The following is an 11,014-nucleotide window of genomic DNA, read 5'->3' as shown; positions in this document are numbered from 1 at the left end:
GGGGCCCATAGGAGTTGCTGTGAAATCTCCTCAATGCTCCTCTTCTGGGTTTTAAATCTGTGTTGAGATCCATTTGGTGGTTGGTTTTTAACCCAAACTCAGTACATTTTTAATAATATAAGTACAAGGTAAGGAGACACTTTAACACAGAGAAGGGAGAAATGTTCCTAGTGTAGGTTCTGCAGTAACAGCTTGAGTCCAGTCTGCCTGTGGTCTGTCTCCCATCTGGAGCGTGCAGTGGGCACAACCAGCCACAATACGTTCTGCATGGTCACTTACGGCCTTGTCTCGCTGGGTCATGTGCATCCTATTGCATTTGTGCTTGTACCTGTGCTTACACCACTGATAATGGGGTGGGCTGAGGGGTGCTGCCACCCCTCAGACCCCTTATAGGGACCCCAGCCTTCCCTTCGGTCAGTGTGGGTCAGCACAGGTGCTTTGGTGGGACTACTCTGGTCAGAACAGGAGACCCCCCCCTCCCCATGGTGTATACACACACACACACACACACACACACACACACACACACACACACTTGCTCCAGGTTGTCTGGGAATCACCAATAGGAATGCAGACAGGTGACTGGTCATCTTAGAGTCTAGCTCCTCAGAGACCTCAACCACATGTGCTTTCACTCCCTCACCCTGCAAGGGTCAGATTGACATAAAAAACAACAACCTCTACTTTTTTCTTTTGTATTTTGATAAACTCTGAAGAAACTAGAAATGTTAAAATTTATCTTGGGGAAAATCTCAGAACTGGTTTATCTTGTGTCATGGAATCTCTTATTGCTTTATTTTTATTTTTTAATTTTTTTATTGATTAAGGTATTACATATGTGTCATTCCACCATTACCTCCTCCACTCCCCCTACTCATTCCCTCATGCCCCTCCCCACTGTCTGTGTCCATTGGTTAGGTTTGCATGCATACAAGTCCTGTGGTTGATATCTTCCCCTTAACTCCACCCTCCCCTACATTCCCTCTGAGGTTTGATGGTCTGATTGATGCTTTTCTGTCTCTGAATCTGTATTTGTTCACCCATTTATGTTGTTCGTTATATTCCATAAATGAGTGAAATCCTGTGATGATTATCTTACTCTGATTGGCTTATTTCACTTAGAATAATGCTCTCCAGCTTTCAATACATGAGAATAAAATGTTTAAAAATGCATAAGCAAAAAAAAAAAAAAAATGACATATCTCAAAACAGAGAGAGACAAACCTGCCAGTATGATTGCAAAACTTGTTTTATATTGGATTTTGGATTATCTTATAAGAGATAATGAACAAACAAAAATTATCTATTGGGAATAAAAGTTTATTAACAATGCAAGTAGCAAACATGAGCTAGTACACATATAAAAATTTTTAGACATGACAAGAGAATGCATATACTAGGAAAGTTAAATGTAGGTGTTGACTATACAATAATTTTAAGAGATATATTTCCCTATGCTCCTGAGAGTGACAAGAGGATTTCATGATTGCTGCTTAAAGAACTTAAACTTATGGACACACATGTCTAAGGCCTGTTTTATATCTCTGTTCCTGAGGCTGTAGATGAAGGGGTTCAGCATGGGGGTAACTACGGTATACATGACTGAAGCAATTATGTCTTTGGAACCCCATGATGAGGAGAAAAAATAAACACCTGCAACTGTCATATAGTATAACAACACCACACAGAGATGGGAGCCACAGGTAGAAAATGCTTTATGGAGTCTCTTAGTGGAGGGCACCCTCAGGATGATGGTGCCTATACGGATATAGGACCCCAAAATTACAACAAACGCCAGGAAGAAAAGCATTCCTGCCTCTGTGAAAATCATCAGCTTATTGAGGAAGACATCAGAGCAGCTCACCTTCAGGAGTGCAACAAGGTCACAGTAGAAGTGAGGGATGGTAATGTCAGCAGAGAAGGACAGTCGAACCAAGAGGATGGTGTGCAACAAACCACGGACACAGGAGAGAATCCAGCAGCCAGCCACCAGCAGCAGACACAGCCCCTCCCTCATGATGCTGGTGTAGTGTAGAGGGTGACAGACGGCCACGTACCTGTCATATGCCATCACAGCCAGAAGAAAATTGTCAATACTAGCAAAAAGTATGAAAAAATACAATTGAGAAATGCATCCCACATGGGAGATGGATTGTTGCCGAGTCTGCATGTTCATGAGCATCTTAGGCACAGTGACAGATGAAAGAGAAACATCAGAGAAGGCCAAGTGGCTGAGGAAGAAGTACATGGGCGTGTGCAGGCGGGAGTCCAGCCTGATGAGCAGGATGATGAGCAGGTTGCCCAGCACCGTGGTCAGGTACATGCTCAGAAACAGGGTGAAGAACCCGCCCTGCTGCCCTGGTGGGATGGGGAGCCCCAGGAGGAGGAACTGGGACACGCTGCTCTGGTTCTCAGGCCTCATGCTGCTCTTCTGTCTGCTGGGGATGAAGAAGGGTTGGGAGTCTCAGGCACCTAGAAAGGATGAACAGAACCATCACATCTCATACTATCATTCTCTGGGAAACATATTCATTTTTAAATAGGTTCATATTTCCCACACCTATGGATTTATACATCTTCCCTCTCTCCCAGTCTGGCTCCAGGAAAACATTGAGCCTTAAAGTACTTTACAAGACCTCATCATACAGTAGCAAGAAGGGGTTCTCTGTTTTATTCAACCGTTACTTTTAATATCATGTCTGTGTCAGGATCTTTACTAAGGACTGGAATGCAGCAGTGAACAAGAAAGGTGCCTACTTCTAGGTGTTTACATTTTGATGAGCATGGAGGGATCATTTCTACACCAGGCCAGAGCCAAACCATAATCATTCACTGTGGCAGGAATAGAACATGAGCCCTGCACAATGGTGTCATTTGTTTCTGCCTGAAAGTAATGTGAGACTCCAGTGCTCAGTGGGCATTGTTGGAGCATTGTCGGACTTCCTGCTCCCATTGACCCTCAGCTGTAACTCAGAGACACTCTGGAAATGGGTGGCCATTGAAAGCCACTTGATACCAGAATATCTTCAAAACCAAAATTGCCCACCATGTATCTTTCAAAATAACGCTGAACATTTAGGTGAACATTTGGGTACCACCAGGCTTAGGACTTTACCTACATTTCCTAATCAAATCCACTTATCAGCCTTACATTCCTAGATTTTAAAACCTCTTCAAAGCTACTCTAGGGATTTGTATTCTTTGACCTATGGAAACATGAATGACACAAATTCTGTAGGCACACTGCAGTACAGCAGGGACAGAATGGCGCACAAATACACGTGTGTATATTAGTATCTATAACATCTGCTATGTAATGTTTATAACTATATATTGATATATATATATTTCCATTTTCTGTTAATTAAAAATCACCAACTATTAGCTACCTCATGGAGTTCAGGCTGATATGACTGTATGATCAGAAACTTCCCTTTTCTTGCTTAGGAGCCAAGCACAATATATTATTTTAGAGCTGTGAGGACCCAGAGTTGTCCAAATGTTTTTATTCCCTTTACTATTAATAGATAACTTTATTCCTTCATGTTTATTTATTTTCCAATTGACAGAAAGTTCTCAAATACATTAAGTTCTATTCATGCAATATCTATTTATGGAGAGGCTCTGCAAGATTCATTAAACTTGTGTCATTCTTTCCATTTCATAGATGTGAAAGTGAGGCCAATGTTTTATATAACTTCCCCAAGGTCTCATCACTATATAATGGTAATTCTGCCCAATACCTTTACACATCATGATGCCTGCAGTTTATGGTTTGTTTGTTTGTTTGTTTTTTGGAATGTTTAGTAAAAATAAAAGGTTGGAAAATTCTGAGCAACTCAGTCACACTCAGGTACATAAAAATGATAGCAGATCTATTTCAAAAAACAGGGTGTTGCTCAGTATCTTAGGTAATGGTTCCCCAGAAGGAGGACACTTTAGGAAATACTATAGTCATAGATGCCTCTCTCTCTCTCTCTCTCTCTCTCTCTCTCTCTCTCTCTCTCTCTCTCTCTCTCTTTCTTTCTCTCTCTCGATTTGGGAATGTAAGTCACCACTGACCAAATTTCCATCCTAAAGGAAGAATAACCAACATGTACTTCAACTCATACACTCATATGCATACATATAAGTCATAATGAACACAAAGTTGGACATACAATATACAATAATATACCTCTCACCCCAAAACACACTCATAATGCACATCAACCTGCTTCATGAGGCACCAGGTAAACACTAACCTCACCACATATACATAAACAATATACACAAACAGGATACACGATCCTATAAATGAGAGTATATTAATGACCTTCCATCCATCTGATCTTCCCCTTGCTGGAGGAGGGCAGTCAGCATGGATCAGTTAAGTCTATTCAGTTTACAGGCATAGTCATTAAACCACCACCAACACCCATGCATATGGTCACACACACATGGTCACATACACACAGAGAAAATCAATAACATAACTTTCAGCTCTCATACAAGAGAGTGTCACCCACAGGCACAGCTCACATGTGCACAACACACGGCTGAGCAGAGGTCTGAACTCTCTCTGAGCTGACCTTGGTTCCTTAAGTGGTCAGCATCATCTTATCCAGCAGCAGAGACAAGAGACTCACTCCTGAAGGTCAGTTGTGGTGCCAGACATGCGTCAGGAGTCCCTAATCACAAGCCAGGAGGCTGATAACCTGGTCTATATACATTAAAATGAGACAGAGTGTCAGATTCATAACACACACACACACACACACACACACACACACACACACACAACTATCAAACAACACATATACAAACATATTCAATGCATGCACACTCACCGTTATGGACACAGAGTCTCACACATGAAAACCCTAGCACGCAGGCAAATCTATCAGCAAGAGCATATTTATAGCTCCTATCACCTGGGCTCATCATTGGTGAGTTCATACATCTTCTGCTTCAGAGTATTGCCCATCTCCTCAGGTTTTCTTCAGGACACCTCACATCCAGACACACAGAAGCAATATCTGAGGCCTTGGCACTTCTACAGACTTTCCTTTTCCCTAACCAGCTCCACAGAAATGAGTCCAATGATAACATTTAACTGCTAATGAGACACTGCAAGCAAGTCCCCAAGCTTGTGGCTAATTTCTGACTGCCCTTTGGGGAGCTGAGTGTCCAAGAGTAGGAGGGACTGGATCCTGGGGAACTGGATCCTGGACTGCTTTGTTCTTGAGCATTGCTCCACTGGGAAGAAATATTTTTCAAGTTTTTAATTTGAAATGATTTTAAAGATGCAGAAAAGTTGTAATAGTGATATTAAGAATTCCTGGTCAATCTTCAGCCAATTCCATAATGGTTAACATTCTACTAAGTTTCCTACCTTCTCTGAGTGAATATTTATATATGTATATATGTTTGTATGTATATTTCAGGCTTAGACTTATTGCTGATATACCAGTGCATATTATCAGAAGGAGGATGATAATGTTAACAGAAGCTAGTGTTTTTATCCTTTTTAACAAATTTTCAAAAAAAATTATTGTTGAAAGTATTACATATGTGCCCTTCCCCCCGCCCCCATGTTAACCCTTCTAGCCTGTCCCACTCCCTACCCCAGATCTTCACCATACTATTATCTGGACCCACTGATTATGCATACATGCATACAAGTTCTTCAGTTGATCTTTTCCCACCTATGTCTGCCTTCCCTCTGAGATTCAACAATATGTTCCATGCTTCTATGTCGCTGGATCTATTTCGCTCATCAGTTTATTTTGTTCATTGATTTCCACATTTAAGTGAGATCCTGTGATATTTTTTCTTTTCTGACTGGCTTTTTGCTTAGTGTAATACTATGCAGGTCCCTTCATGCTGTCTCAAAGGGTAAAAGAGCCTTTTTTATTACAGCTACATGGTATTCCATGGTGTAAATGTATCACAGCTTTTTTATCCACTCACCACTGGTGGGCATTTGGGTTGTTTTTGGATCTTAGCTATTGTGAATTGTGCTGCAGGAATATAAGGGTGCATAGTTACTTTATGATTGGTGTTTTAGGTTTCTTAGTCTGTATTCCTAGAAGTAGAATTTCAGGGTCAAATGGCAGTTTCGTATTTAATTTTTAAGGAAACTCCATACTGTTTTCCATAATAGCTGCACCAATCTGCATTCCCACCACCAGTGTATACAGGTCCCTTATTCTCCACAGCCTCGCCAACCATTGTCACTTTTTGATAATGTTGATGGTAGCTATTCTGATAGGCATAAGGTTATACCTAATTGTAATCTGAATTTGCATCTCATCTCTCTGATGATTAGTGACTTTGAGCATTTTTTCATATGACTCTTGGCTATCTGTGTGTCCTCTTTGGAAAAGTGTCTATTTAGTTATTTTGCACATTTAAAAAAATTTTTAAAAATATTTTTATTGATTTTTTTTTACATAGATGAAAGGAGAGGGATACAGAGTTAGAAACATTGATGAGAAAAATAGATCCCTCTTGTGGATGTGCCTGCAACCAAGGTACATGCCCTTGACCAGAATTGAACCTGGGAACCTTCATTCTGCAGGCTTATGCTCTATCCAAACCGGTTAGGGCTCTCATAAAACTAGTATAATTCTTTCCATTTTATAGAGATGAAAGTGAGACCAATGTTTTATATAACTTCTCCAATGTCCTATCAGTACTTAATTGTAATTCTGCCAAATACCTTCACACGTCATGATGCCTGCAGTTTATGGTTAGTTAGTTTGTTTATTTGTTTGTTTGTTTCCCTGGAATGCTTATTAAAAATAAAGAAAGGTTGGAAAATTCTGAGCAATTCAGTTACACTCAGGTACATAAAAAATAATAGCAGTGATAGCAGAACCATTTCAAGAAACAGGGTGTTGCTTAGAATTTGAGTATCTTAAGTAATTGTGCCACAGAAGGAGGACAATTTAGGAAATAGTCATGGGTATACACACACACACACACACACACACACACACACACACACACACTGCTGATTGGAGAATGTACATCAACCCTGATCAAATTTCCATCCTAATAAAAGTATAGCCAATATGTGGCTCATCTCATGAACACTCATATGCGTACATATAAGTCAGAATTAACACAAAGATCTAGGCTCAGTGATCTGCACAATAACTCCAGAACACACAAGGTCTCATCTTTGTGGTTGACAGCATGACCAAGAACATGTGAATGAGGCTGGAGAGGAGTTTATGCAGATGCTGGCGGAGGATGAGCTCAGGGATGCTGTCCTGCTCATGTTTGCATACAAGAGGACCTCCCCAATGCCAGTAATGCAGATGAGATCACAGACAAGCTGGGCCTCCACTCTCTGTGCCCAGGAACTGGTCCATTGGGGCTACCTGTGCCGCCCGAGGTGTGGGATCTATGAGGGACTGAACTGGCTGTCCAATCAGCTCCAGAAGCAGAAATGAGCGGAACTCCTCCCTTCCCCCTCACTCCCTCCTTCACCATTGCTTTCCCCTCAGGTGGCAGATGTGCCCCTGTGGTGTGAGTGCCAGAAGCTCTCTCCACGGTTGGTCCCAGTGTGCTTCATCACACTGTACATGTGCAGATGGAGCCTGCAACTGGGTTTTTATTTAGTGTAAATAGTTCTTGTTTTCAATGAGAGAGTTTCTGGTACACCTATGCCATATTACTCAGCTTTTCTTGTTGTAAACAAACAAACAAACAAACAAACCAAGTAAAACAGAATCAACCCACTGTTTAGGACTGAGAAGGGATTTTAGGCACCTGGTACGCGGACTATAGGAGTTTCTGTGAGATCACCTCAATGCTCCTCTGCTGGGCTTTAAGTCTGTGTTGAGATCCATTTGGGTAGTTGGTTTTTAACACAAACTAAGTACATTTTTAATAATATAAATACAAGGTTTGGAGACACTTTAACACAGAGAAGGGAGAAATGTTCCTAGTGTAGGTTCTGCAGTAACAGCTTGAGTCCAGTCTGCCTGTGGTCTGTCTCCCATCTGGAGCGTGCAGTGGGCACAACCAGCCACAATACGTTCTGCATGGTCACTTACGATCCCTGATTGGCTTTGTCTCGCTGGCTCATCTGCATCCCATTGAATTCGTGCTTGTACCTGTACTTACACCACAGACAATCGGGGTGGGCTGGGGGGGGAGGGGGGTGGCCACCACTCAGACCCCTTGGAGGGACCCCAGCCTTCCTTTCTGTCAGTGTGGGTCAGCATAGGTGCTTTGGTGGGACCACTCTGACCAGAACAAGAGACCCCCCTCCCCATGGTCCTTACACATACACACACGCGCGCACACACACACACACACACACACACACACACACACACACACACGCTCCAGGTTGTTCGTGAATCACCAATAGGAATGCAGACAGGTGACCAGTCATCTTAAAGCCTAGCTCCTCAGAGTCCCCACCACATGTGCTTTCACTCCCTCAGCCTGCAAAGGTCAGATTGACATCAAAAACAACAACCTCTACTTTTTTCTTTTGTATTTTGATAAACTCTGAAACTAGAGCAGTTAAAATTTATCTTGGGGAAAATCTCAGAACTGGTTTATCTGATGTTGTGGAACCTCTTCCTGCTTTCAATACATGATTACTAATTTAAAAAAATGTTAAAAATGCATAATAAAAAATGACATATTTCAAAACAGAAATAGACAAACTCAGAATTATGATTGTGTAACTTGTTTTGCATAGGATTTTGAATTATCTTATAAGAGTTGTTGAACAAGCAAAAATCACCAATTAGGAATAAAAAAATTATTAACGCAAGAAGCAAACATGAGCTAGTTCACATATAACAATCTTACACTGGCTAAGAGAATGCATATTCTAGGAAAGTTATATGGAGGTGTAGACTATACAAAAATTTTAGGAGATTTATCTCCGTATACTCCTGACTGCAACAGGAGGATTTTATGATTGCTGCTTAAAGAACTTAACCCTATTGACACACATCTCTAAGGCCTGTTTTATATCTCTGTTCCTCAGGCTGTAGATGAAGGGGTTTAGCATGGGGGTAACTACTGTATACATAACCGAGGCAATTATGTCTTTGGAACCCCATGAGGAGGAGGAAAAGTAAACACCTGCAGATGTCCCATAGTATAAGAACACCACAGAGAGATGGGAGCCACAGGTAGACAAAGTTTTAAAGAGTCTCTTAGTGGAGGGCACCCTCAGTACGATAGTCCCTATACGAATATAGGAGCATGCAATAATACCAAAACACAAAAAGAAAAGCATTCCTGCCTCAGTGAAAATCATCAGCTTATTGAGGGAGACATCAGAGCAGCTCAGCTTCAGGAGTGCAGCAAGGTCACAGTAGAAATGGGGGATGGTATTGTTCATAGAGAAGGACAGTCGACCCACCAGGAGGGTGTTCAACATGGAATTGCCAAAGGCAGTAATCCAAGAGCCCATCACCAGTACCATGCATCGCCCCTCCCTCATGATGCTGGTGTAGTGCAGGGGATGACAGATGGCCACATACCTGTCATATGCCATCACAGCCAGAAGAAAATTGTCAAGACCAGCAAAATGTATGAAAAAATACAACTGTGTGATGCATCCCACATAGGAGATGGATTGTTGATGAGTCTGCATGTTCATAAGCATCTTAGGGACAGTGACAGAGGACAGAGAAATGTCAGAGAAGGCCAAGTGGCTGAGGAAGAAGTACATGGGCGTGTGCAGGCGGGAGTCCAGCCTGATGAGCAGGATGATGAGCAGGTTGCCCAGCACCGTGGTCAGGTACATGCCTAGGAACAGGGTGAAGAAGAACACGCCCTGCTGCCCTGGTGGGATGGGGAGCCCCAGGAGGAGGAACTGGGACACACTGCTCTGGTTTTCAGGCCTCATGCTGCTCTTCTGTCTGCTGGGGATGAAGAAAATGTGGGAATCTTAGGAAATTAAACATGATGACTAGAACCATCACATCTCATACTGTCATTCTCTGAGAAAATCATTTTTAAATATGTTCATATTAATTTCTCATATCTGTGAATGTATACAACTTCCCCCCATTCTAGTCTGGCTCCAGGAAAACATTGAACCCCAAAGTAGTAAACAGACATCATCACACAGAACAAGAGGAGGTTCACTGTTTCATTCAAATACTAGAGGCCTAGTGCATGATTTCGTGAATGGGTAGGGTCCCTCAGGGTGGCCTTCAGGGATCGTGCCCCAGCATCGCAGCCCTGCAGTCACTCATGGCACCCTGCCGTGGCCTGGTGTCACCCTCCCCTGTTTCACCATCACACCTGTGGGTTGATGGATCAAGGCCATGCCCCCCACCTAGTTCCCTCAGCACCTGGGAGCCAGCCAGTGACCCTACCCCCCATTGCTGGCCAGCCCCCACCACTGTCACTGGTCACCATCTGCCGGGTTATTGATCGCACCTGCCTTGACCAGGTGCCACCCGCTAACCTCCATCCTGCTGCAGTCCTGCTCTCCTTGGGACCCATCTGGTCTGCAGCACCTCCACTGCCACCCACTGCTAGCATCCTGTCACCAACACCTGCCATGTTCTGTGCCTCCCCCTGGTGGTCAGTACACATCATAGCAAGCAATTAAACTCCTGGTCAAACTCCCAATGAAACAATTTGCATATTAGGATTTTATTATGTAGGATTACTTTTAACATCTCTACTAAGGACAGATATGCAGCAGTGAACAAGGAAAGTAAGATCCTCTCTCCTATGAGTTTATATCTTGATGAGCATGGATGGATTATTTCTACACCAGGTCAGAGCCAAACCATAATTCACTGTGGCAGGAATAGAAGATGAGCCTCTACAAACCGGTGAAAGTTCTTTCTGCCTGAAAGTAATATGACACTCCAGTGCTGAGTGGGTGTTGTTGGAGCATTGTCAGACTTCCTGTGAACCTGTTGGGTCCCATTGACCCTCAGCTGTAAACTCAGAGACACTCTAGAAATGGGTAGCCATTGAAACCCACTTGATGCCAGAAAAACTCCAGAACAGAATATTCCAAAAACTATCT

General features: G+C 42.6%; 1 protein-coding gene across 2 annotated transcripts; it reads right to left on the bottom strand.

The window, feature by feature from the left end:
• Positions 1–1,480: 1,480 nt before the first annotated feature.
• On the bottom strand, positions 1,481–9,871 carry LOC118716135 (olfactory receptor 1J4-like). Of its 2 annotated transcripts, XM_036432921.1 has the most exons (2): positions 9,372–9,871; positions 1,481–2,423 (listed from the first exon to the last, which is right to left on the bottom strand). In XM_036432921.1, exons 1-2 carry the CDS (start codon positions 9,869–9,871, stop codon positions 1,481–1,483), a joined length of 1,443 nt encoding a protein of 480 aa, XP_036288814.1. The 2 variants fall into 2 exon arrangements, with proteins under 2 accessions (XP_036288814.1, XP_036288815.1); XM_036432922.2 differs by lacking the exon at positions 9,372–9,871 and having other exon boundaries at positions 1,481–2,508.
• Between the last annotated feature and the right edge of the window lie 1,143 nt (positions 9,872–11,014).

This window comes from Pipistrellus kuhlii, unplaced genomic scaffold (assembly GCF_014108245.1).
Source record: "Pipistrellus kuhlii isolate mPipKuh1 unplaced genomic scaffold, mPipKuh1.p scaffold_m20_p_12, whole genome shotgun sequence".
NCBI lineage: Eukaryota > Metazoa > Chordata > Mammalia > Chiroptera > Vespertilionidae > Pipistrellus > Pipistrellus kuhlii.
The sequence above is the reverse complement of the archived record's forward strand: the minus strand, read 5'-3'. Positions and strand labels throughout refer to the sequence as shown.

What these genes read in the sequence shown, in the direction of transcription:
- LOC118716135 (XM_036432921.1), bottom strand. Translation starts at nt 9,871, where the DNA reads ATGAGGCCTGAAAACCAGAGCAGTGTGTCCCAGTTCCTCCTCCTGGGG. An exon ending in ACCCTCCTGGTGGGTCGACT is followed by an intron (nt 2,424 to 9,371) that starts GTCCTTCTCTAT and finishes ACAGAAGAGCAG; the next exon opens with CATGAGGCCTGAGAACCAGA.